The 27,549-nt window shown below is 36.5% G+C and overlaps 1 protein-coding gene across 1 annotated transcript in view; it reads left to right on the top strand.

The window, feature by feature from the left end:
* Window positions 1–27,549, top strand: part of BMS1 (BMS1 ribosome biogenesis factor) — a gene marked incomplete in the record, with an annotated part of 1,196,647 nt that overhangs the window by 242,767 nt on the left and 926,331 nt on the right. Inside the window, 1 exon segment of the mRNA XM_044056283.1 lies at window positions 9,244–9,432. Within this exon segment, the coding sequence (XP_043912218.1) occupies window positions 9,244–9,432 (189 nt within the window).

The raw sequence follows: 27,549 nt of genomic DNA, 5'->3' as shown, positions 1-27,549 counted from the left end.
GCTACATCTACAGCCTTCCTCAGGGGGGGGTTCCAACCAAGGAGATTTTGGAAGCTGCAACTTGGAGTTCAGTACACACCTTTACCCAACAAGATCACTTACCACTTTACTCTGACTAGGGCTGGCTTTGCCACTGCAGTTCTGCAGGGCCTTCTAGCCTCCTCTAACCCTCTATGACTCCTCCACCCATCCTTGGCTTTGGGATTCTACCCAAGTGTGATGACTGCAGCAGGGTAACACGATGAACATAGTACAGTTTTGTACCTACCATAAATGTAGATGTTCGAGTGTACACCCTGCTGCAGTCCAGGTTACCCTCCCTCCATCCCTTCTGATCTAACTGGCTAAATTTCTACAATACATTCCTGATGTATTTGCTTATAGCTGGAGGGATTTTGTGTTTGTGCAAAATTTACTTAATTTAGTACTAATTACTGACCACCTTTTTGGGGGCACCTGACATCTGGGGCAAGAAAAACTGAAGAAAATGGCATTGGATGCATTATATATACCCTGGCGCACTGACGTCCGGGAAGAAGCGACAGTAACTGACGCCGGACCAAGACTTTGGAATTCTGGCCGACTGCGGGACCACCTGACGACAGGATAACCCAAGTGTGATGACTGTGCAGGGTGTACACTCGAACATCTACATTTATGGTAGGTACAAAACTGTACTTTTTATGCCGCCCCAATCCTAACTAACCTACAATCCAATCTCACGTCCAAGTTCGAACTCTGATATAACAAAATTGCCATATTTTCAGCTAATCTGTCCTATCGCTCACACCACTGCCTTTCTTTAAAGAATCTCCAGTGGCTTGAATTCCACTAACAACAACTTCTCTCTCAACTGCACATTACTCACGCCATACTCAATAATCCTCTCTCTTGCACAGCTCTCTCAGCCTCCCTCTCTACACATCCATTCGTACCCTTCATAGCTCTGATCAACACCTTCTAGAAGTCTACAAGCCCAAAAACACTAACTGTAAACTTCTCTACAGTCATTCAGTTGCCAGTTCATGGAACACGCTGCGGCTATCCTTAAGATCTATTACTAGCACAATATGCTTCAACAAAATCCTTAAAAGACCACCTACTTAAGGCTAGGTCCTGCTCATGTCAGACTCCACACAAACCACCCTCCTCAGCCTCTACCCTTCAGTAATAGACTTTAAACCACACCTAACACTTATACTCTACCTCTCTCAGAATTCACTTACACACATATGAACAAACACAGCTTGCAGTATACTTACCTTAATGACTCTCTTCCTCTTTCACTCCTGTGAGATACTTAAACCCATTCCTAACCTTTAACTAAGTGCTACTATATAAACTTCTCCCTCAGTCTTGTCACGTAGTATCCTGTAAATGCTGTTTCTTTTTGTCGTATCCTGTATGTACTGTTTACTTCCTTGTGTAGTATTAACTGAATCAGTGTCTGCTGCTCATTGTGCAAATTGTAACTCATCTTTCATGTAAAATTTGTAACTTTTTTTAATTGGTAATTTGTAATATTTTAAATTTTTAATTTTCATTTAATGGAGCTTTTCTCCCTGGGTCTTCTCTGAAAAAGGGCTTCTGCCCAGTCGGACTAACCCATTAAACGAATGCAAAATATTTTTTGTGCTGTTTCATTTGCAGGCCAAGCTTACCAAGCTTTCCAAACTTTCTTTGTTTCACGATCTGTTTAGTTTCTAAAGCTAGCTAGAGGTCAGGGTTGGCTTGGATTCTTTGGTTTCTAAGTGGCGCTAATGAGTTTAGGATATTTAGGAATATGTTCTTAAATTCAGATACAGCTGCATCCAAAGGAAGAGTTGAGCGTCTTCCAGTTAAGTAGTGTAGTTTGCTACTAAAAGTTCCTTTGTGAAAAGTTGAGAGTTTTCGTGTAAGGTTCTAATGATGTGCTCTGGGGATCGTATTTTGGTGCCTGACTGCATAGATTGGCAAGTGATTACTTGGGCTAGCTAACAGAGTACCATAGGAGGAGATTTTGTTTGGAGAGGATGTCAGGGTACGATGTGTAGCAGTTTGTTAGTAGTTTTATTATATCTGTTTGATGTGTAGACGAGGCAAGTTAATGTATATAGGTATTTATCGCTCATTGCATTGTTAGTTTGTGTAGATTGCCATTCTGTGATATCTCCTAATATAATAGTTTCATGTGGGATTTTAGAGGAGGTCCAGCAAAGAACATCTTCAAGGGTGGTGGTGATATTCCCTGGAGGTGTGTGTGTGTGTGTGTGTGTGTGTGTGTGTGTGTGTGTGTGTGTGAGAGAGAGAAAATATATGTAATAAATGTATGTATAGTTTTATATAAAATATATGCATATATACATGCATACCTACATATATAATATATATATATATATATATATATATATATATATATATATATAAAATAAAACCAAACTGCGATAACTAACATAAATGAAGAACTGTACTAATAAAACAACAAACTTCTTTTTTATAAACTAAAAGAAAGACAAGACACTCTAAGGCAAAACTGATGCTAAGCGCTTTCATTCTTTAATGATATCTAGAACTTCTTCAGAACTGACAAAATTCGTGCATATACAGGTGTGTGTATATACGTACATACGCTGATACACATATGCTTGCACACAATATATATATATATATATATATATATGTGTGTGTGTGTGTGTATGTATATATATATATATATATATATATATATATATATATATATATATATATATATGTGTATAGATATATAAAGATATATAGATATATATTTGTATATATGATACACACACACACACACACACACACACACACACACACACACACACACACACACACACACACACAGGATATCCATTATCTTGGGGTCATTTAGCTTGAGCAGCAAAAGCAGAATTTATGAGCTATGAATTTTGGGATATTGTAGATCACACTCCACATGTTTTGTTTATTTTTTCTTGACCCTGCCTAGCCTCAGAATATTGTAGTCTGATGGAGCAATTTTAATATATTTTGTTTTACAAGGCAACCAAGATATCTGGGGAATGGAGTGGAATGCCAAGCATGAACTTCGTTGAGTTGTATACTTCAGGTTAGTATGATGTAGGTGAAGACCAGGGTACGGTTGTGGGTGGAATGGTGATATATGGGGGGCTTGGTGGTGGTACTGAATTTGTGGTGGTTTGTTTTTTGCTTAATTTTTTGGGGTAGTGTTTTATTTGCTGTAGGTAGGTTCTGAGTAATAGGGTATGTGGGATCTGATATAGATATGGGGCAATCATGAAATAGGAAGTGAAAGTGATTTGGTTGTCTGATATTTTGTTAGAGTTGTTCAGGCAGTTTTTGGGTAATGGGTGATGCTAGGATGTAATGTGTGCTAGTAGGACTAGAGGTAGGAGAAATAAAACTTGTCGTAAAATCATATTTCCTTTGTGTGGGAAATTGGATAGGAGCAAGAGTGACAGTTGGAGGATCTGTTATAAACTAGATGGAGGTGCAGTTTTTGGTGAAAGTATGTTTAGGGAGCAAGTGTTGTATGGGAAAAGGAGGAGGTCTGAAGTGGTGTGCACGTGTAGTTGGTGGGTATGTTGAAGGGGAAGTTATTCGTTTGTAGTAAAATGAGACAAAGTTTAGCTGAATAGGAGGAGTTGCTACAATACAGGTAAGTCAGAAGGTTGAGAATGTGGTTAGCTGAGGTGTGGAGGATAGTTTTATGTGGATTTGTGGCCAGGAGTGAGTTGTTTGTATGGGATAGGTCAGTTCATTTTGGGTGTGGCATTGAAGTTAGTTTAAATGTAGAGTAGGTGGGGAGGTGGGAATTGGGTAGTGGTGCATAGTGAACCCAAGTGGTAGGGCAAATGGAGCGGGTTGCACCCAGTAGTTAGTGTGTACTGCAGAAACAGTCAACTAAGGTAGCTAGTAATCTGGTAAGATGAAGCCTTGCCTGTTGTATGTAACTGTTTAGTGGTAGGATTCACAGCTAAGTGTGGAGGCTTGAGACAAGATGTTTCAGAGTTTTATCTGTTATGAAGGGTATGGCTGGATTCTCGTGAGACTGGATTAACTCACACAATATAGGGAATTCAGGACAGTCTGAAAACTTTTCAACCAACTGAGTGGATAATAAAAATTTGTAGACCTGCTAGTCACCTTTTTTTTCTTGGGATGTACAGTAGGTACTAAAGGGGGGAAGAGAACCTACTACTAGCAAATCATGTATGTGCAAGTGGGAAAATGTTTTCTAGTCTGTGAGTCAAAGAACCAGAATCCTCTTCAGACCCAGTTGACTCTGGTTCTTTATTATTTATGTAAGTTACTGTCCAGTGGTCTTTTGTATTCTTATATGAAGGTACATTTTAGGTCACTTCTGCTTTTCTGTCCTTGGGTCCCCCCTTTCTAATAACGTTCAAGTTAAGCGTTTTTTTTAAAAGGTTGTTACATTCTCATCCACTTACGAATCAGTTAGCTTCTCCTTGGCATCTAAACTTTTGTGCTTGAAGAGCTTACTCTAGTCACCATTTGAACTCATGATGCTGAATTAAGGTTCTTAATTTAGAAGACCATTTTACCCATTGCTGTGACATCTCTTAGGAGAATATCCGAGTTTCAAGCTCTTATTGTGAGTCGACCCTACTGGGTTTTCCATAGGGACTGGGTTTCCTTGAGAACAAATCCTACATTTGTGTCTAAAGGAGTCTTGGAGTTTATTTTAAGATAATTATTAATCTCTCTTTATTTTTTTTCCTGAACCTAAGAACAAGGGAGAAAGTAGCCTTCACACACTACCTATCCACAAGCAGCTCGGATGGTTCTTGGACAAAACTTGATTCTTCAGGAAAGCTGATCAGCTGTTTTTTTCCTTTGAAAGTAAGAAGAAAGGGTACCCAGTTTCAAAACAGATCATGTCCAGGTGATTATGTTGTTGTTATACTTGTGACGCCCGTGCCCTGGCCCAGCAATCAAGGAGCCTCAGTCCTCACCACTAACACCAGAGAAGTAGTCTCATATATGAGGAAAGGATAACAAATACACACAGTAAAGTGCAATTTCCCTTAAGAGCACACAGAGATCACAGTCAGTCCAGGGCTGGTCGCTCCCTTGCTCTCCAGGTCCCCAGTAAAACTCCCCACTGGCACAGCTATAGAGTCCAGATCTCAGCCAGCTGGGCAAGCTAAAATCTCCAGCACCCTCTCTGTCCAGCCAGTGCTTCGTGTCCCTGCTCAAGTAGCTGACACACACACACTTTGAGATAAGAGGTTATACAACCACACAGACGCTCCTGGAGAAGGCTGGCACAGGTTCTCCAGCTGTACCCCTTTTACCCAGACTATACGGTAGTGCTCTGTCACCTCCCAGCTAATAATTATCAGCTACTCAAAGGCCCTTAAAAGGGTGTTCAGTTATTACTGTGCAATATTATTATCCAGTTAGTAGTATGACTAAACAGTCTCAAGGCTTATTAGAGTGACTTGGATAGTAAACTCTATAAATATGCAATGTACTCTAGAGCTTAAATTATCTCTACACAAACCAGCCACAGTTAAAGGGTTTTAAAATATTTAATAATAAATAATTAAAACTGCAAGATAATACTTTCTACTACACAGTCAGTGCTAGTCAAGAGTTCAGAGATCACAGAGAAATAAAGTAATTCAGTAGTACAGTTCTGACATCACAGAAAAACACTTAATCTTTCTAGCTATCTCTAAAAGAAAACACAAGTCTAAGATAACTTGCATGTGAGCAAGAGGCAGTGCTGTGAGTAGGATGATCAAGACAAAAATGCTTAATGCCTTCTGATTCTCTCTGTTTAAATTAAAATTGCAGTTCTGATAAACATTGCATCATTCTTTCACTTTCCTGGTGTTCCCAGGCCAACAGAAACTGTATCTACATTCTTTTACACTTAGGCAGAAACCAGGGCAATAAAAATACATTTGCATGTTTAAATCTAGCAATCTTGTGGTAAGTCTAATGATTTCTCTAACTTTCGTCCTGTAGCTCTCCTATCTCCAATAGCTAAAATCATGGAAAAATGTATCCACAAGCGACTACTGAATCACCTTCTGAAAAACAACCTACTTGCAAACTGTCAGCATGGTTTTAGACCCTCCCACAGTACTACCACTGCTCTTCTCTCCTTTACCAACTCCATTAACTCCAACCGTAACAATAATTACCTTTCATCCTCTATCTTCATAGACTTATCAAAAGCTTTTGACATGGTAAACCACAAACTTCTTCTGCACATACTAAAATCTCTCTCACTTAATCCTCTTTCATTAACATGGTTTACATCCTACCTAGAAGACTGCCAACAAGCAGTTCTTTGGAAAAATGCACTATCCAACCTCCTCCCTACCTCTCTAGGAGTACCTCAAGACTCTATCTTAGGCCCTCTTCTATTTTCCATCTTTATTAACGATCTCCAAGTAGCTATTTCACATACAACCTGCATACAATATGCAGACGATTCTACTATTATCTGTACTGCTAAGTCACAAACTGAACTACAGTCAATCACTCAAAAAGCTTTTACCACTGTTGAACAATGGTTCTCTAATCGCTGCCTACTCCTTAATCCTAAGAAAAACAAATTACTATTATTCTCACCTTCCCGCAGATCTACCCCACTAAACTTCACTATTTCTGCCATGGATAGCACTCTCATCTCTCCTGACTCAACAACCAAACTATTAGGTATTACTATTGACAATAATCTCACCTTTGACATTCACATCAATAACACAATAAAATTAGTTAATAAAAAAATTGGATCCCTTTATAGAATAAAACCCTTCCTTTCACCTGAAGCAAGGACCACCTTAGCCAGATCATACCTGATTTCTACCCTTCTATATGCTCCCCCCATATATACTAATCTCTCCAAAAACAACCTCAATAAATTAGCAACATCTTTCCATAATATTGCTCGATTTGCCACAGGATCCCCTTACAAAACCCACCACTGTCTGAACCTAAAAAATCTTGGATGGCTTGAATTTCAGAACCTACTTACACTGCAACAACTCATAATAGCTCATAAGATCCTATACCAACCAACCAAAACACCTATACTCTCTAGCCTCATCTCACCATACAATAACCTGAAAAATTTACGCTCTTCCAACAAACTATTGATAAATATAACCAAACCCAATAATTCTGCAGGTGACTGTCTCTTTTCCAACTCAATTGGCAAAATATGGAATAAACTTCCCTCAGAAATCCTTTCTTTGTCCTCTCTCACATTTTTAGCTGTGTTTTAAAAAGTGGATCTCAACAAACACTGGCTTTGCTCTTGCACTAACCCTGATTAACTCTTTTTCCACCTCCCTTAACTTTTTCTTCCACCAAACTTCCTTTAATCTATGCCTCTCATTAACATGGATGTATTTCACTGTGTGTTGCAAAAAAAAAAAAAAGTGTATTTTTCCACTTTATATGATTAGTGTATTTTCTATGTAGTTGAATATTTTCATGTACTACCTCTTTTCAATTGCCCTGTCTTAAGCATTAATGATGCTGTACCTATCTTTGTCTTGTTATACTGTACTTAACTTTGTGGAGCTTTTCTCCCTGGGCCTCTACTGAAAATGGACATGTATCCAGCTAGACTAGCCAGGTCAACAAATGTAAAATAAAAAAATAAATAAAAATAAATTAACTCTTGGTTAAAACAATAGAAAGAATGTGCTAGCCCAGACGGAATTACTCCGAATCTTTAACTTCAAAGGACACCATGAAGTAATTTTAATTTCAAAGGACAGACTAGAAATGCTTGACCTGGCTTTCTTTACAGCAGATGGCAATGTTGCTACATTGTTTTACGTTCAACATTTCACAGCATATTCTTTCATTTAAGAAAACAAGTTTGTATTTCAGCATTCATATTTACAAATGATAGAATTATCTATAAAATTTTATCTGACTAGGCTGGCAGCCTTCACAATACTCATCACAATAAGTCACATCCAGGCATGATTGAAGCCCTTTCTACAAGGCCTTTGGCTTCTTTGATGGTTTTCTGCAAAGGGGTGGACTCCTTGAAGTGCCCTGTTGGCAGAGAGACAACCCTATGTGTACACTTTTACAAAGCAGTAGAAACGGGATTCCTTTTCCAGGTCCAGAACAGGCTTTTTGTAGGACCATTATCCCCGAGTCTTGGCTTCTTAGTTTATTAGCTTCCTCCCTTTTTCTTTCCTAAGTTGTGGCATTCTGCCCATATAGCTTAGTCTGCTGCAACAGTGGTCTGTGTTTGAACTAAGTACAAGTAAAACTTACCATGACAGTAGATGTTCTGTAGATCACAGTTGCATCTTCTCCCTCCATTCACATTTTTGTCTCATTTTTTAGTGCTGCCGGGGTGTGGGTTTGTCCACTTTTTTTTTTTTTTGCATATAGTTATTTCATTAACTTACTAGCATAGTTCTTCAAGACACTTGCCCCCCTCCCAGGCATAAGAATTATCTGAAACTTTTCCTGCACCAGCTGTCCTCACAGTTGAAGCTCATGGAAGGTGCCCTTGGCTTTGTGAAGCTGACCAGTTGCATTTGGCGTAGAATACATGTAACTTAGGCTAGCTCAGCAGTTTATTAGAGCATCTATTATGTTAAACTTTGTTTACATTATGTACTTTGTGGCACCGTAACAGACCTGCTTGGAATTCTGCTACATGTGGCATTCCTTAATGTAAAGTATAGGTTTGCACATTTGGACTTCCCTGGGAATCTTTCAGATGGATACTTTTCAGCAGGTATCACAAGTACATATGCATTATTTATTAAATTAAATTTAATTTAATTTACTTACTTAAAGCACTGATCCAAATGGATCCATTTTGTGATCACCAGAGACCCATACCATTTTTAGAAAATGGTTGACTTAATTTTAACAAAATGAGTAGCCATAATAAGGTTTTGAGCTACTACTAAGTGACACCATACGTTTTGCAGCCAAATTAAATAAGTAGTGTAGAATCCTAAAGTAATGAATTGTAAAGAAGAATTCGGACATAGGACAGGAGTAGGGATGTATGAGAGTTGAAATATAAATTGAGGTCCATCATCTGAGAAGAAGGAATTTATTAAACATGCCTTGTAAAGGAAGTTTGGTAAATAGCTGCTTTCTGTTTGGCTGTATTAATCTTTATTATTGCAGAGTATTACTTTTATTGTGAAGATGTTCATTGTGTACCAGTGTAGCATTCTAAGTGCACGAGTAAGATTTTTTTATCTAATCTTTTTTTAGGTTCTAATGCTTATTGATGCAAGTTTTGGATTTGAAATGGAGACCTTTGAGTTTCTCAATATTTGCCAGGTGCATGGTTTTCCAAAAATAATGGGGGTCCTAACTCATTTGGATACTTTTAAAAACAACAAACATCTGAGAAAGACAAAGAAACAACTTAAACACAGATTCTGGACTGAAGTCTATCAGGTAATAAAAATGCTGAGCTGTTATTTGTACATATATTTCTAGTTGTTTTACATTGCTGTATTTGACACCTTTCCTTTGTAATCATAGTAAAAGTTTAGCACAGAAGATTTAAGTTCTGAGATGATTATGATTATTTTTTTTGTAAGTTTGGTTATACTGTCTTGATTTATAAGTTGTATGTCTCTGATCAAGTCACTTAAAGGTCAGATTTCCCTAACCATCAAGTTCTTTTTAACACAGAATGCTTTCCTTTAGAAAATGGGTGACCTGTATGTCACCACCCTGATTGGAGAGCAAATGTTCTCCAGCAAGGTGTTACTGTACAGGTAATGCCCATTGAAAAACAAGTCTGTTGCTTCATGGAGTCATATGCTGCAATGAACCTTAGACAGTAAAAATAATGGTCACCATTTGCTAAACAGCACTTTATTAAAATTAAGATAAAAAGTTAATAAAAGTGTGTGTGTGTCCGTGCGCATCCATGAAAGCGTGAGAGAGAGAGAGCACATTGATGGTAGCAGGCAGTCCATCAGCATGTAGCCATGGAACTCCTAATGTGTGGCATTAATGATTGAAATGTGTGTGAGAGCGTGTGCTTGTGTGCTCATGTGCTTGTGTGGGGGGTGGGGCAGCTTGCAATACCGTGCATTTTGTGATTGATTTTTTTTTTAATCTGAGATATCTGAAAACGTGCTTACTCACAAAGTGGTTGTAATTGGTGTGTGTGTGTGTCTGCATTTCTGAATGTGTGTTCCTGTGTATATGTTTGAGCTGGTCTATTTCAGAAGACTGACAAACCAAAAGACTGAATCCCAAACGACTGAAAATTCAAAATACTGAACACATTTTTAATGCAGGGGCAAGCCCCCATACCCCCTATTAACTATATATACCAACTCCAAGGTTGCACAACAATAGAGAAAGGGGCAAATTCCATCATTCAGTATTTTGAATTTTCAATCTTTTGGGATTCAATCTTTTGGTTTTTCAGTCTTCTGGAGGAGACCCATTTGAGCATTTCTCTGCACTTTTGAATGTGTGTGTGTGTGTGTGTCTGTTTTTTTTTGGGAGAGATTAAATAGATCCAAAATATAAGTTATATAAATGTAAGTAAAATACATGAACAACCATTGTGTGTACACTACAGCAGGATTGAAACATTAGACAAAGTATTTTACTTCAAAAAATATTTTAAAAAAATTATACAGTAATAAAAATAAGTACAAAACAGTTTCACAGATGCCCCATTCTCTAAATACAGTAATGCCCGACTAAGATGTGTATTATTGTGTAAATAATGTCTTTCCAGAGGTGTAGAGCCCCTCTGCCTGCAAATCCAGACCTTGGAATACCCCTGGATGTGCATTATTGCACAATAACACACACCACATCAGGCATTAATGCTTGCTTAAAATAGCCTCAAGATTACCAAATACAAAATGTAAGGGGTACTTGCCATATTTATGCATGAAGCTGTCTTTTTGTTTTCCAGTTTTTGTACAGTATGTCACTTTGGCTTTCTGTGAAATATTACACGATTCTTCTGGTTAACTGTGACATGATGAAGACAGTTTTACGTCTCTGCAAAAGAATTCCTGACTGAAGAAAAACTGTGGAATTGCTAGCAACTTTGCAAAAGTAACATTTATTAGAAACAAACAAGCTACCATTATATGCAGTCCTGTGCTCTTCTGGAAATGTTTTAAAGAGCTAACAGGTGAGATAATGGGCAAACATCACAGTTACTCTGCTGCTTGGATACCTCCTTTGCTGATAAATGCAAAAGCTTCCTAGCTACTCAGGCAGCGTTGCAGTAGTGCATGCTTTGACTGCTCAGCAGAGTAATTCTGATGTACAAAATAGCTGTCTGTGTAACATCATCCCATTAATATATATATATATCTCCCCAAAGTTGTCAATATATTAGTTAGAAGAAAAAAAAACAGGATCCAGACTGTGCATGCGGCATCTAGCCTTTTTGAATCTAGTCACCGCTCAGATTTCAAAGCCATTATTACCATACCATGCTAACTTGCCTCAACTGGGATTGTACGCACACTCGCACGTTATCACTGTACTTAATTGCCTCTCCTCCCTCAATGTCCTACTATAAGCTAGTTACAAAAGTATATGCACCATTACCAGGATATTTGAAAAATGAATCCACTTCCAAGTTCTTGACCATATAAATGAGTATAGCTTGCTAAGTGATTCTGAATGCCGTTTCTAGTGCAGTTTCAGCAGTGTGACTGCAGTTTGTACAGTCAGATCACATTTATAACATCATGAATATAATGGCCTTTTTAATGGGTGCTGTTTTCATGAACATGACTTCTGCTTACAAATCTGTTTATCATTCACTACTGGTACAAGAATTGCAAAGGCTTAACTGTGGTTCAGGTGTCATTGCTTAACTCCAAGATTACGTTTTTGATAGGACTGAACATGTGTGCACCAGAGATTTGATCTGACTAGAGGCCGACTTTCAAAGCACCACCGGATATCTCAAAACGCACTGTTCATAAGCTCCATGATATCAACAGTCATAGCATTTCCGCTTTATAAAAAATAGGTAATACCTAACCAATTTGCCTTAAAAACACACTAAACAACAACAATTTGGTATTGCATGAAAAATAGTTAGGGATAACTGTTGACCCCCTCAGTGGACAAAGTACAGTGGCAGTTTAAAGCTGTGCTGTAAAGCATCAATGGCAAAGAGTGCTTACAGTATGCAGGCATAACTCTATCATGTTTGCTGTAATGCAAGTGTGAGTTATGCCTGCATACTCTAAGTAACCATCACCAGGAATCCCAAATGGCTTCTGGAAATCAAACTAACACCACAAACAGAAACCATCTTCAAATACAAACTCATGCCTTAATGGCTTCAGATATACTTATTCAGCTAAAGCTTCACCAAAATTGACAAGTCCATTTCCTCCTTAAAGTCTGCTTGGCCTGGCAACAAAGCAGAGTTCTGGTAATTTTAATAAGTTTCCCAAGAAAGCAGATACTGTCCACACAAATCTCAGAATCTGTATCCCGTCGTAATATTTAATCCAGAGACCATTCTTATTTGTTGCACACCTCACAAGTCTCCTTTGCAGAGTCTACTCATTTTGTGGTAGTAATGCTGCTATGATATCCATGACACATTTTCCCCCCTCAGCTCATTCAGGCTGTCACCTTTAAAATGTGTTAAATTGTCATAATATGACAGACTAAGTTTTGGCTTTAGTGAAAAGGAAAACTTAAGCCAGTTTTAAGCATCAGCTATGGTAGTGAGAGGATGCAGATATTCTGAAAATCTTAAATTTAATATTCTTGAAAAATGATGTACCTTAATGTGTGACCCCTAAAGCAGATGTTTATTTGAAAACTCCTGTGTAGGTATCAAGTTTCATTTGGAAGATTAGCATGTGTACTTTGCCAATGGTCATAAAAATTACATTGACATGTAGTGGCCTCTCAAGAAATGTAATTTCAAACAGTTGTTGTTTGTGTTATGTTGTGGTGCCACTAACTCATCCAGAGTTAGTGTGTCCGCTTATGTCCGTTGTGTGTCAAGATAAGTTCATCTTCCAAGCTACCCTGAGTGGGATAATGTGAGGACTGAAAATGATGCGAAGGGGGAAAAAATTAGTGTGTAGAGGAGGTGCAACCATTAAGACTGCAGGATAGAGCTTCAGCTGTCACTCGCATCTTCACTGTTGTCATCTGTTCTAAATCATGGTAATAGGGTTGCCTTCTTTCCAGAGGCGCAAAGTGGAGTGATGGGTATTTATAGCATGTAGGCATAACTCGCATTTTGCCTTAGAAGTGGCACACTTTTTTGCCTTGGAGTAACTCACGGTTACACTTCTTCAGAAAAGCCTCTGCCTGCATGGTACAAGTAAACTCTGCTGTATTAAACTTGCTAACCCCCGAATCACCAGAGGTCAGAAAATCTCTGACCACAAAAATAAATGCTGCTGCTTAAGCTTGAATACTCTTGATCATAGGATGTTACTAGGCTAATGGCCCTACAAGCCTAGCTAAGTTCTGCCCTTCTTTCTACAACTGTCAGCCTTGTACAAAATCTGGTGATAAACTATGCAGATTCAGATTCTTATCTCTGCTGAACTTGGAACCTGGAAGAGTCACCTACTGCAGAAAATGCACTGGTTGTGTGTAACCAAAAGCACAACCTTAGTACTTAACACAGTACTTACCACAGTTCTCTTCAGGAGTACTTACCACAGTTCTCTTCAGGATACTTAATGTACAACATTGTCCATCACTGTGCCTGAAAAACTAATGTTTAGAACTTCTTTTTTGCTACTTAAGCAATACTGACAATGTTGCTTTAAAAAGGTATGCTTTTAGACCAGCCATGGGAGAAGGCTTTCTCTTGAATGTGGCCCACTTGTTGGAATCCTCTTCCTCTTGATGTCACAAACCAAAGAACAGTACAGGGATTACAGAACATGATAAAAGCACACGTTTGCAGATTTTAATAAGATTTGGTAAGGAAAGCCCTTATTTTTATTTTAAAATTGGATCTTGCTATTTTAGCTGTTCCTTCAGCTTCTGAGGCTGACGTTATGTACCTCATTCTTGAAAGTACTTATTCTTAGGATTTTGGAAAGGTCAGCAAGAGGTTTTATACCTCTTGAATTTTGACAGTAAGAGCTTATTTGGTTAGCTTATATACAGTCCCCTCAGAATATGTTTTTGTTCAGATTTTAGAAATTGGAAATAACAAACTTCTCCATTTCCTTAAAATTTGTTTTTGAAGATGAAGAGCATGAAATCTGTGAGATGTTTGGCACTAAAATGCGGTTATGATGCAGTATATGCTGCTTACTGGAGTTGCCGAAACTGTTAGTCATATGCATACATATGCCTTATTGGTGTCTAAGAATCTATCAGAACATATTAAACCTCAAACTTTCTTTTTGGTCCTCCTACCTTGGAACTGTTGAAGTCTTGAGAAAAAGAAAGTTTGAGACAGCAACGAGACGAATATTTTCCAGCTGTTCCTCCCATAGAAACTTTCTCCAGAGCATATTTACACAAAAATACTAGTTAAAATCTTTTTTTAAGCCATCACACTCAATCAGTATAAAAAGTATAATTTTATTAAGATCGGGTGTATATTTCTATATTGAGTTGTTTTCTTGGAAGTTAACATAACCGATGCCTTTCATTTTACATTTTAAGTTCCTTTGTAAGAATGGATTGCAACAAATCTACTTATCCACTCAGTTATTTAAAGCCCAACAGTGCCTGTTTGGCTGTAGAGATCTAAAGTTGCCTGCCTTGTTTTCCTTTATTTCTTTCTTTCTCTATGTATTTTTTTTTTTTGAGCAAGTTGGACAAATGATTCCCAACATTGATTTTACATTATTTATGTATTTTTTGAGCAAGTTGGAGAAATTATTCCTAGCAATGATTTTATGTTGCATATATATTCTTAAGCAGGATTTTTTTATCTGTTCTGTTTGAATATTGCATTAAGATTACTCTGTTAACTATCCATAAGCAAACACAGGCCAGTAGACTTTCACACCCATTTAGTTTGTGCATTATTTGTACTTAAAATTACTTTTCTGATGGCTAAGCTGTGTAGTAATTTACTTTTAATGTCCGTTATGCTTTCAATGCACCAACTTTGTTGCATGCTAGAATTTTAAGACTGTATGACCTAAGTATAAAGTGGAAGTATATGCTCACAGTTAATTTATTTTCAGGTGAAGTCTTTGTTTTCGGATGTAGGGTTTAGATTCAGCTTTGTTTTTTTTTTAATATCAATGAAATGTAGTTAAGCGGAAAAATAAAACATTTTATATAATTACCCCAATCACCCATTAATTGACAGTGGTAGGAGCTGGATTCTCTTTCATAGATTTCAGCTTCATGTTCAGTTTCAATTTTATTTAAGCATCTGCATACAGATGCTGTAAAAATCAAATGTGAAAATAAAATAGACATGCTACAAAATAAAAATTAAGATGAACAAACCAAAATTAAGTAATACAGTTGAACCAGCAAGTTAACCCCACAAACAGTAGATGGTTGAACACAAAACCAGATAAAAATGTACGTTGTTATGAGCCATGTAGTAGGGCAACTGTAGGACCCACATGCAAAAATAGAAGGTGGCTGAAATGTAGGCCAATTCAAAAAGGGATGCTTTGGGAGTATGATTAAAACTGGAAGAGTTGGATGAGAACCTTGAAATGAGAGAACAGCTAGCAGCCCCTGGGAGGTTGAGCTCCGATAACGAGTTTGTCCTAGAAAATAGTGGTTTCAAATGCAGGGTTGGTTAGACCAACATGAGAATATTGTGTATTTGCTGTTTGAAAGAGTAGAACCAGTGTAATGTGTTGGTATCTAAAACCCCAAGTCTGTAACCAAACTGCAAAATTCTGCAGCTACGTAAGTGAACAAGTCCTGTGTTAGGAAGCCCTAGGTATAGCGCATTGCAGTAGTCTAACCGGCAGGTGACAAAATGTATGTGGTACAGTAGGGAGATCAGAGGATGGGTATAAGACACCTTATCATGGTAGCATTCAAAGATGGAAACAGGAAAACCAGATAACAGTTGAGATCTGGTCTTTTGGTGACAACCTGTTATCAATAATCACCCCTATGTCGAGCACCTCTGACACAAAACTCAGCTTGTCCTAACTGTTAAAACAAAAAAAAAAAAAAAAAAAAAAAAAAAAAAAATCAGGAAAGAAAACTGGCAGTAAAGAGTTGCTAAGTGCTGTGTGAACAACCATTGCTACCATCTTGTTTGGATCTTAAGCTGATTGCTAATCATCTAGTTTTGGATGCATTCCAAGTTGCTTGCTAGGTAGTTTGGAGAGATCACCGAATCCTGAGGGAACAAGACATAGAACTAAGAGTTGTCAGTATAACTGTGATGATATAATAGTTTTGAATGAGTAACAGCACTCATTGGTATCAAGTATACAGTGACAAAGGGAGGAACAGGAATGGAGGTGGGAAGAAGAGGATGTCATGTCAGATACCACTCTTTTGGTGTGTCCAAAGAGGTGAAAGCCAAGCCCAGTGTAGGACAACACCAGAAATATTGCATTAATAATCCAGATGGTTCAGAAGAGCAGTAATCCACTTTATCAAATGCTAAAGAAGGACCAAGATAGGATATCATGTAAATGTATGAAATTGGATACTTTCCTCTTTGTTGGTAAATGGCAACACACGCAACCACCTGTAACATTATCATTTATATTTTCCACCTTCTTTTAAACAAATCTCTATGTCAGACTTCACCTGTAGACCGTAGCCTTTCAGTAAAGGCCCAGCACGTTTTGGCATCATTAACAGTACAGCTGAAACTTGTCTTCCCCCTCAGAAAAAAAAAGTTCTTATGTATGGAAGCCACAAGTAAATGCCTTAACAATGGCAGTGTTCATATTTTCAGTTACCTTCATGGCATTTTGGGTTTTCTGCCAAGGTAGTCCAGTAATGGACAGCTTTCAAAAGCTCAGACTCCCCTCCTTCCCTTCCTTTGACAGCTGATTAGTTCAGCATATCTTGAGAGGGAAGCCTTCTGCTGTGACAGGAAGTGAGTGTTTAGTCTTTCTTTCTCTCAAATGAAAAAAGTCCTTTTACTCTACACAGGATCCAGTGCTGATTTTTTCCCAGTATACTTCTCAGATAAGCCCCAACTGGGGACATCTTCCTCTCATTTTATTACTAGATTTATATTTAATATTTTATTCCTGTCATTGTTTCAAGTAATTTTTGTGGGAAGTTCTGCCTGTAGCAGTGTTTATATGGCTTCTGTCTTTGACAAATGCTTTTTTTCTTTCCTGTTTCTGAGGAAACTCAGATTTTCTCAAAATGCAAAATGTATGTATGCTGTTAGACGATAGGGGCTGTCTAATGTACTCGACTGCAAATTAATCACTCCTATGTTTACTGTTACTCTGTTCTAATTTCATTGTTTGACGGGAAAATATTGCAGAAGAATGTTTTCACCATTTATACATCATTTGCTATATGTATGAATTCTGCTCTGTGTTTTTAACACTGGATCGTGATTGATTTTTACTGTGATCAGAGTTGTTTGTATGGACTGTGGAGGTGTTATTCTCTCTTACCCGAAAGTATAGTTTAAATTGCAATTAAGTGTTATTTTATAGTAGATTAACATGGTTAAAGTGTATGCAGCTAATTTTTAAAACTGGTTTGATACATTGGTTACTTTGATGTTTGGACTTTGTGATTGGACTTTGTGAACTGGAAGTTCTTTAACTTCTGTCAGGTATACAATTCTGAACACACTTTAATGATAATAGGATAGCCTGGCATATTTTAGTTTTGTGGGGGCATACTTGTTACTAGAAATGTATTATCTTGGCTGGTTTTCATACTCCCCTGACATGATAGATCCTAACTTGTGTGTGTGTCTGTGTGTGTGTGTGTCTGTGTGTGTGTGTGTGTCTGTGTGTGTGTGTGTGTCTGTGTGTGTGTGTCTGTGTGTGTGTGTGTGTGTGTCTGTGTGTGTGTGTGTGTGTCTGTGTGTGTGTGTGTGTGTGTGTGTGTGTGTGTGTGTGTGTGTGTGTGTGTGTGTGTGTCTGTGTGTGTGTGTGTCTGTGTGTCTGTGTGTGTGTCTGTGTGTCTGTGTGTCTGTGTGTGTGTCTGTGTGTCTGTGTGTGTGTCTGTGTGTGTGTCTGTGTGTGTGTCTGTGTGTGTGTCTGTGTGTGTGTGTCTGTGTGTGTGTCTGTGTGTGTGTCTGTGTGTGTGTCTGTGTGTGTCTGTGTGTGTCTGTGTGTGTGTGTATGTCGAACATTTAAAAGCTTGACTTTCGTATGGCCAAGACCATATGATTGAACTTTTAAAAGTTTGAATGGTCTGAATGGGGATCTCCATGGAGCGCAGAATGGGAAGATTTCCCTTTACTGCAATGTAATGCGATCTTGGAGTTGGTATATTTAAATAGCGGGGGGTGTGGGGGCACAGCACTTTTTTTTCTTTTCTTCACATTGTCGAACATTCAAATGTTCGATCATATGGTCTTGGCCATATAAGTCGAACATTTGGATGTTCGATTATGTGAAGTAGACCCATATATATTTATAGGCTCAATTCCAGGAGACTCACTGGCAGTATAACTGATTACTTTGAGAGTGAGTCTCTTGTAATATGGCCTCTGATGAAAGTCTGTTTATAAATGGGCCTTGCATCAAAGTTACTTGCACTGAGAGCAGGTCCTTTGGAATCGGGGCAGACTTAAACTGTGAACAACTCTCTTGAACTCTGGCTTTTTATGTCTCAGTGTACAGTTAATGATTCTTTTGGGGCACCTGCTTGGCATGCAGACCACTTACTTTTTGCCTGGTTTCCTTCTAGTGTAGCTTTTCCAGCCTTTATGGAACAGGGTTAGACACATCCTCCAGGGCTGCTCCAGTACCTGGCACAGGTATGGGCGCATGAAATCTTTAGGTGCAGGAGTAGCCCAGGGTAAGACACCCCTGTCCCCAGATATTTTATCTAGTAGTGAAGTTTACAAGTAAAAGCTTTGTTATACAGCTGATAATCTGGTTATAGCTGTATTTATAAGGCTGAAGTGGTTTCCTTGACTAAGGGTGTTCTACCGACAGCTAATTATTGTGGTCGTTTTCCCATACGTGACTCTAGTGCTAGTTTGGCTGGAGACCTTTCTGTTTTTCCAGAGAATGATGGGGAATCTGATGAGGACAATGGTGATTTCTTAGTTGACATTCGTGTCCAGTCACTCTGATTCTTAAGAAGGTGAATTTAGTCCAAACAAGTTGGGAGGGTGGCCTAATGGTTACAAACACAAGGTGCAGGGTTTGAGTCTCACAAGGGATAATTGGCTAGGCTTAAAATGACTCGCAGGGTCAGTTAGCTTAGTACTAATCTATGAACCTAAGTATTCACTTTTCCTCAGGAGATTGAGTGATCTTTTTGCTTTGGCACAATTGGGAGCTACTCTAGGGCTAGGCAAGGTAGATGACTGTATAGAAGATGAGATGCCCAGTTTTGTGGCTACCCCCCCTTACCAGCCTTGGAAGATGTTTATAAAGCTGCCTGCAGGACGCTAGTGTCTGCTCCAGCAGTCCCTAAAAAGGTTTAGCGAAAATATAGTCTGTTTTCTGATATGACAGCTCTCATCTCATTTGACTGCTGATCCATCTGAAGTTTTCTAGCTACCTGCTCAAGTAAAAAAGTCCTTGGATTCATCTAAACCAGTACCCTTTGACAAAGGGGAAATGATTAGATCTTCAGAGCAAAAGTATATCTCTTTCTAATATTCAAACCTTTACACTGTTAAATTTTCAAAGCTATATGTGGAAATGTATTTTACAGTGTGCATACAGTTTGGATGATTTTGCTGCATCTTTACCTGTAGAGCAAAATTCTTATATGAATGAAATAATTTCTTATTTGACTCTGGTTTTGAAGTGTGTGCAGTTGTATTCTCAAGAAATGCTATTGTGAGACATTAAAGGAGGCGTGGCCAAGATGGGCACAGAGTAGCAGCAGAATTCAATAGCTCCACTAAAGAAATCTTATCTACACTGGAATATTTGGAACTTTTTTGTCTAAACATATAGTAATCAACATCATCTACAACAATATTTATAAAAAATAAATAAATAAAAGGAAGGCAGATTTTCCTGTCAAAAATATACTTGGAAAACTACTTCTCATCTGAAGAAGAAATTCAACATGAGCTTCACAAAGACCAGCAGTCAAGAATCCAGCCTCAAAAGAGAACTTCAAACTCTCATAATAAACATCCAGGATCTAACTACGAAGATTGATAAAATAGATAAAATAGATAACTTTAAAGAAAAACTACTAAACAAATGGATCTACTTCATGAGGACTTAAAACAGCAAGAAATCCAAATAACAGGCATAGAAGAAGCACTAAATGATACGGATGGCAGAATAATAGAAAGTGAAAATAATGTAGAGTTCTTACTTAAGCAAAACACCATGCTACAAAATAAACCTAAGCAAAACACCATGCTACAAAATAAACTTCTTGAAAACGGATCTCGTCAAAACAACTTAAGGATATTTGGATTACCTGAGAATATAGAAGGAAATAACATGACAAGTTTTCTTACTTCATGGCTACCAAAAACTCTAGATTTTAAGAAGCTATGTCATTTGGTATAAAAAGGGCTCACCAGTCACTAACTGCTATTAATACCATCAATAAAAAACAGCCTAGATCTGTTATTGGCAAATTTATTTCCTCATTTGGTAAAGAATCAGTTTTAAAAACTGCATGGACCAAGTCTCCAATAAAATTCAGTGACACAATAATACATTTTGACAATGACTGTTCATCCATGGTAATAGCCAAAAGGAAAATATTCTTACCTTTGATAAAAGAACTGAAGAAAGCACAAGTGAAGACTAACCTTCTGTTTCCTTCAAAGCTGAAGATTTTCATCCCAGAAGGACCAAGGTATTTGAGGATTTAGACTCAGCTCTGATTTTTGTTAAAAATCATAAGATCCTAGAAAAAATAGAAGAAATGGAATAGGCAAACCCTTCTCTTAAAAAAATGGTATGTAACTCGACCTGGAAAACTACAGAGAAACAAAAAAAGACTAAAAAACAAATGAACTAAAGCATGATATAAGTTTACATCTTGTTATACCTGTGGGTACTCTGTCATTAAGTAAGCCTTGTACTGTTGTGCTTTCTCTGTAAGGTAAGTGTTTATTAGCATAAAAATGAAATAGTTATACAACTACCTATATCCCATAAGTTTAGTTTAATTATTATAAATGTAATGGCATCAAATAGTCATTCTTGGATTCTACATATTATAATAAAACAGTAATACTGACATAACGTAACCTATCCCTTAAATATAAACATTCTAGAAATAATTTTGATCCCATATTATCTTAGATATAAGCACAACTCCCTATGTAAGTAAAATGGACTAAAAAAGTTCTGATTTAGCAGTTATACATTCAGTTTATGTATATACATCTCCCTTACTCTTTACCGAGTGCTAGTCATCCTTATAGAGGTTTATAAATAGATATTTAAATAATCCTCAGCTTTGATGTAACATGCCTTTAAATACCTTTCTGGAGTTATGTCTTTAATAACTTTCTAACTTGATGTGGTATATATTTGGAGGGGAAATGGGATAAAGTCTGAGTTTCACGGAGTTTTTTTTTTCTTTTTTTAACACTCACTTATTTAGAATGCCTTGTATGAAATAGGAGAATGGGTAGGGAGAGGGAATGATAAATAACAAAGGGGAAATGTATTTTCTATGATTTTGATGTGGTACAGTACTTCATATCTTCTGTGTGAATGCCTGCAGTCTGTAATATACTCATGCTGGCTGTGAGAAACCTTGAAAGCCATTCCCTCATAAGCTACTATTCAGAAAGGAAAAAAAGATGGTGTAACCTTTTGTTGGTGGTTTTCCTGCTGATTTTCATCAGAGACCACTTTAGGACTGTAAATCTTCTCGTGCTGAAAATCCACGAGGTTTAACAAACTCGAACAACTCAAACAGCTTAAAATGTCTTAAGATGCTTCGTTCCTCATAAACACGACGTGCATTGTTGACGTCAGTGCAGTGAGACGAAGCAAACCAGTAAGCTTGCAGACTGAACATCATCGGGAAACTGTTTTTAACTTCAAATCATCATTTATTACACTACAGAACTGCTCAAATCTTCAAAATAGAGGTTGATCAAGGAGAATTACAACATATGGACAAAAGAAAGGCAAACTACGACTTTTTGATACTTATTTATTTTTTTTAAGAAATGTAAGTTAATTTGATTATATCATTAGCTTAACTGACTGCATACCTATGCATAAGTGATGTTTAATACTGCAGTGAATCTTTAAGTGTGTGGCAGGTTATGAAAAAAATATAACTTCAGAAAACTGCTTGCTAGCCTTAAGCTTTAACTGACATCTTTACATGTAGCTATACAAAACTAATGTTTCACAGCCTCAGATTGATCACTCAGCCAAAGTAAAACTCAGTTACATCTAATGACACTTCTGTATGTGTTAGCAAGGTTATGTTCTAATTATTTTGTGAATATTTATTTGAAAGATAGTCTAAACTGAAGGCATTGTGAACATGTTGCACTTCAAGATATGTTAAAGCATTATACAGGCTAAATGATGCTACATGATAGATGCTATAAGATTTAAACTATTGCTTCATAGTAAAAAGGTTTTTTTTTCCTCGTGTATTTTTCTCTCATACATTGAAGGTAATTGTTCCTTCAAGATGTACAGGAAGGCTGTATTTGATATTTTAAAGTAGTAAAATTTAAAGAAACAACTTATTTTAGAACATATCAAGCTTTACTCGTACAGGGCAACAAAAATGGAACGTAATGAAAATAGACAACAGTTATCTTATTGTTTAACACCAACATTGTTAATCAACGTCTCTATAACCACGCTAAACCGTGTTTAACTGTTCCTACGGGAACAACTTGTACTTGGATGTTCTCCGTGTTTCACTGTTGCAGTCCATTACATTTGGGTAATCTGCTGGCAGGTTGCCCTCAGTCGGCCTGAATATCAAAGTCTTGGGTCCTGCATCGGTTGCTGTCTCCTCTTCCATGACGTCAGACCGTCAGGGGTATAAAACATGCAGCCGAAGCCATTTTATTCAGTTTTTCTTGCCCCAGATGTCAGGGGCCCCCCAAATGGGGAGCAAATTATATTTTTATATATATATATATATATATATATATATATATATATATATATATATATATATATCCCTATCTCTCTCTCTCTCTCTCTCTCTCACACACACACACACACACGCACACACACACACACACGCACGCACACACACACACACGCACGCACACACACACACACACACACACACACACACACACACACACTGGGGGGGGGGCTTGGGAAAACCAGGATTCAGCAAGGAAGCCAAAAATCAAAAAAGTTTGGGAACCACTGGTTTATAGATTAAACGGTTTTCATTCAAGAGAGGGATACATAAAATACATACATGATATAGAAAAGATACAAATTATACTAATGTTGTTGTCTTTTGGCTTTTCCCGGTTAGGGGTCACCACAATGGAACTCCGGTCTGCTAATGATTGGCAGTAGATTTTCACAAACGCTGAGGTGCCAGCTCGACGTTCAACCTTCAACGAAGGCACGCCCATTTACGCATGTCTTTCGAACACCCACCCAACCGTGGGGAGGACATGCAGACTCCACACAAAAGGCACTCCCCGCACTCGAGCCGAGAATAGAATGGGAGAACCTCTTGCTGTGAGGCAACAATGCTACCGCTGCACCACCACAGAAGTCTATATACAGTTAAAAATATAAAATGGCCACGTTAAAAGGCATATTAATCAATATAAATGGTCTAAATAACCCAATCAAAAGAGGGAGTCTGTTTAAATATCTAGCCTTACACAAACCAGACATGATTTTTTTTTTTTTTTTTTACAAGAAACTCATTTACTGAAAGATAATAAATTTCTGAACACAAACAAATATATAGTCATTGCAAGTTCAGAACATTTAAAAAAGAAAAGGGGTGTAGCAATACTCTGGAATAAATCACTTCCTTTATCCAGAATAATTAAGTCATACCAAGATGACAAAGGAATGCTTTGTCTAGTTATAATTGAAATAATTAGAAAGCTTTATACACTAGTTAACTGCTGGTTACCAAGCATAGGAACTAATACTATTAAACAACATTTAAATCAAGTAGTGTCTCAGTCTGAAAGAAACTTCATCATGGCAGGGGATTTTAATTGTATTCTAGATTAAAAAAGACTCCAGTACCTTAGGGAAAAGAAAGATAACACCACAGGCTAAAACGAAATTCATGGACTCAACTAAAAGATATTCATGATTATACAGAACAGAGCTTGTTACAAAACACACATTCTCTTCCAACAGATACAAAACATATTCCAGAACAGAAAGAATATTACTCTTCACACAAATAAATGATTTAACAAACAGTAAAATCATATCTTGTCCAATTTCTGATCATAATTCTATTACGTTTGAGCTTAACATACACCTAATGTACAAATAAAAAGAATTCCTGCATATCTTACAGAATTAAAAGATTTTCAAATGTTCTTAAAAGTAGAAATACAAAATTTTGTAAGTATAAATTCAGTATTTAATTCAGCATCTAGCAATTTAGACATACAAATTGGATGCTTTGAAAGCTTATCTATATGGCCAAATAAACAAATGGTATTCTAACAAAAGGAAGTCTTGGGATAAAATTTAAAAATAATACAAGACAAACTAGATAAGTTACATCTTAAAAATAAAGATAAGCTTACATCTATAAACATTAGAGATGAAATAGACAAAATGAATGAGGAATATAGAGTTATACTTCATCACAAGACCATGATCTTAGAAAAATACAAATTTCTTGCCTATTCATTAAACCCTAAACATTTAACTAATCTTAAGAACAAAACTAAATGAATAAATAAACATAATCATATTAAAGAGCTATATTCTTTGAGGAAGAAGGAGGTATATAGTATTCAAGATATGATAGATGAATTTAGAGACCACTTTCACAGAATCAGTCAAACCACACACAACATGTAATCTAAAGTAGAATTTATTAATAAAAAATCTCTATAACAAACTCAACAAGTAACAGGCAGAAGTCATAGATAAACAAATCTCCTTAGCAGATATAGATAATATACCCAAATTAACAAACTTAAAATAAAGCACCAGGAAACGATGGAATATTATACCCGAGTTATTTAAACTTGTGCCCAAAATTGGCATCTCTTTACTTCACAAAGTTTACAATACAGCTCAGAATGACATCATAATGCCTCCTTCTTGGAAATGCACATTTGTATTGCCTATTCTGAAACCTAATAAAGACCCCAAACTTTGTTCCTCATATAGACCCATCTCACTATTGAATGTGGATTATAAAATGTTCATGAATATATATATACTGAAAGATTAAAGAAATTCTTACCACATTTAATAGATGATGACCAGACAGGCTGTGTAATTAATAGAAGTACTTATGATAACAACAAACGAACTCTAGCCTTAATTGATTATTCCCAAAGAAAGAAGAAACATTTGACATTAATAAGCTTAGACATAAATTCAGCATTCGACTCAGTAGAGTGGGACTATTTGTTCATATTACTAGAATGTCTAAATTTCTCCAAAAGTTTTACTGATTTACTAAAACATCTCTATAAAGGAGCCTTAGCATATATTAAAATAGGATCATACATTTGAACCAAAGTACCTATCCTAAAAGGAACCAAGCAAGGATGCCCTTTCTCACCTCTATTATTCACCCTAATTATGGAGCCATGTGCCAGTGATATAAAAAAATAAAAATGTAGAAGGGGGCTAGAGCTTAACAAGGAATTAACTTCTAAAGTCCAATTATTTGCAGACGATGTACAAAGGGAAATGATTCCTCAATAACATTATTTGTGTCCATCGATATATTTCAAAGGATGTCTGGATTGTCTTTTAATGATGATAACACCAAAATCTTACCTATATATACAAACAAAAAATAAAAGAACTATTGATAATAGTAAATATAAATCCAGTACAGATCAGATTACCTACTTAGGAATCATCCTTGTTAAAGGCATAAAATCAGTAACACAATTAAATTATAATTGAGGTTATGAAAACATTCAAACTCCACTACTAAAATGGAACACTATTTTATTCACAACAGAAGAAAGATTAACAGTCATAAAAATGATAATTCTACCCAAGATCCTATATATTATCCAATCTATCTTGATACTTTCTACCAAAAAAATCTACTAATAAGTTAAATTCTTTGATACTAAAATTCTTTTGGTCTCCCCAGAAAAACGAGAATAGCTCTTAAACAAAATTTAAACAGTTGGAGCAAAGGGGGGAATAGCATTTCCAGATCTGAACCTATATTCAAGTTCTTCTACAATTAGAACAATTGTACATCTTTATACTCAGCTAAATGGAAGACTTGCTGAGAAGCAACAGCTATGCAGCTAATAATGAGACCACTAATTAAGAAGCTAGAAACAATAAACAATCCAATGCTATGGATACTAAAAGATTATTTTACTACACATATAACACCCAAGCACACAACCAGCTACATTTGCAATATTCTAACAAACTTCAGAGACTTCATATATAAACACCTTAGATATAAAGAATGTATTTCTACTATTGCCTATAGCATTTACTCAAGCTTTGTTAACATCAGACTTAAAATCACTTTATTTAAACAAAATTAACTTAAATGTTGGTTTCAATTAACTTCAAACAGTAAAGCTAAAAGTGTAGATCAGATAATACAGGAATTTCAGTTGGACAAATCCTTATGGCTAGATATACAAACCCTCAGATTATTTATTGACAATAAAATGGATTTGATCTCACCAACATCCAAACGTACTAGTGCATTACTAGACTACTTTCAGTCAGTCTTGCAGCATAAGCAAACTTATTCAGGCAAACTTTCTTTTATATTCGGAATCATAAGAGAGGAAATGAATAGCTGCCCAGAAAGCTATTGGAATTATTTCTACACAATTAACAATGAACTTCCCTGTGAACAAAACATAATAAACATATTAGAATCGGCAGGGAAAACAATGCTGTCATTTAAATGCAAATTATAGACATAGAGATTTATGCACAGATCATTTTATACTCCTCGACTAATGAATAAAATCAACAGAAAACAGAACATTTGTAACAAATGTAAGTCAGACATAAATAATAGACTGGGCTCATATGTTCTATGATTGCCCTGCTATAAGAGTATTTTGGGGGAATGTAAATGAACTATTACAGGTGCTATTCACAGATAATTTCACACTTAAGTCTCTGGTGCTTTTTAATACCCCCATATCACTCAGTGTAAAAAAAAAAAATATATATATATATATATATATATATATATATATATATATACACACACACATATATATATATATATATATATATATATATATATATATATATATATATATATATACACACACATATATATATATATATATATATATATATGTATACACATATATGTATATAT

This window comes from Protopterus annectens, chromosome 14.part0 (assembly GCF_019279795.1).
Source record: "Protopterus annectens isolate FY-2018-M chromosome 14.part0, PAN1.0, whole genome shotgun sequence".
NCBI lineage: Eukaryota > Metazoa > Chordata > Ceratodontiformes > Protopteridae > Protopterus > Protopterus annectens.
The sequence above is the reverse complement of the archived record's forward strand: the minus strand, read 5'-3'. Positions and strand labels throughout refer to the sequence as shown.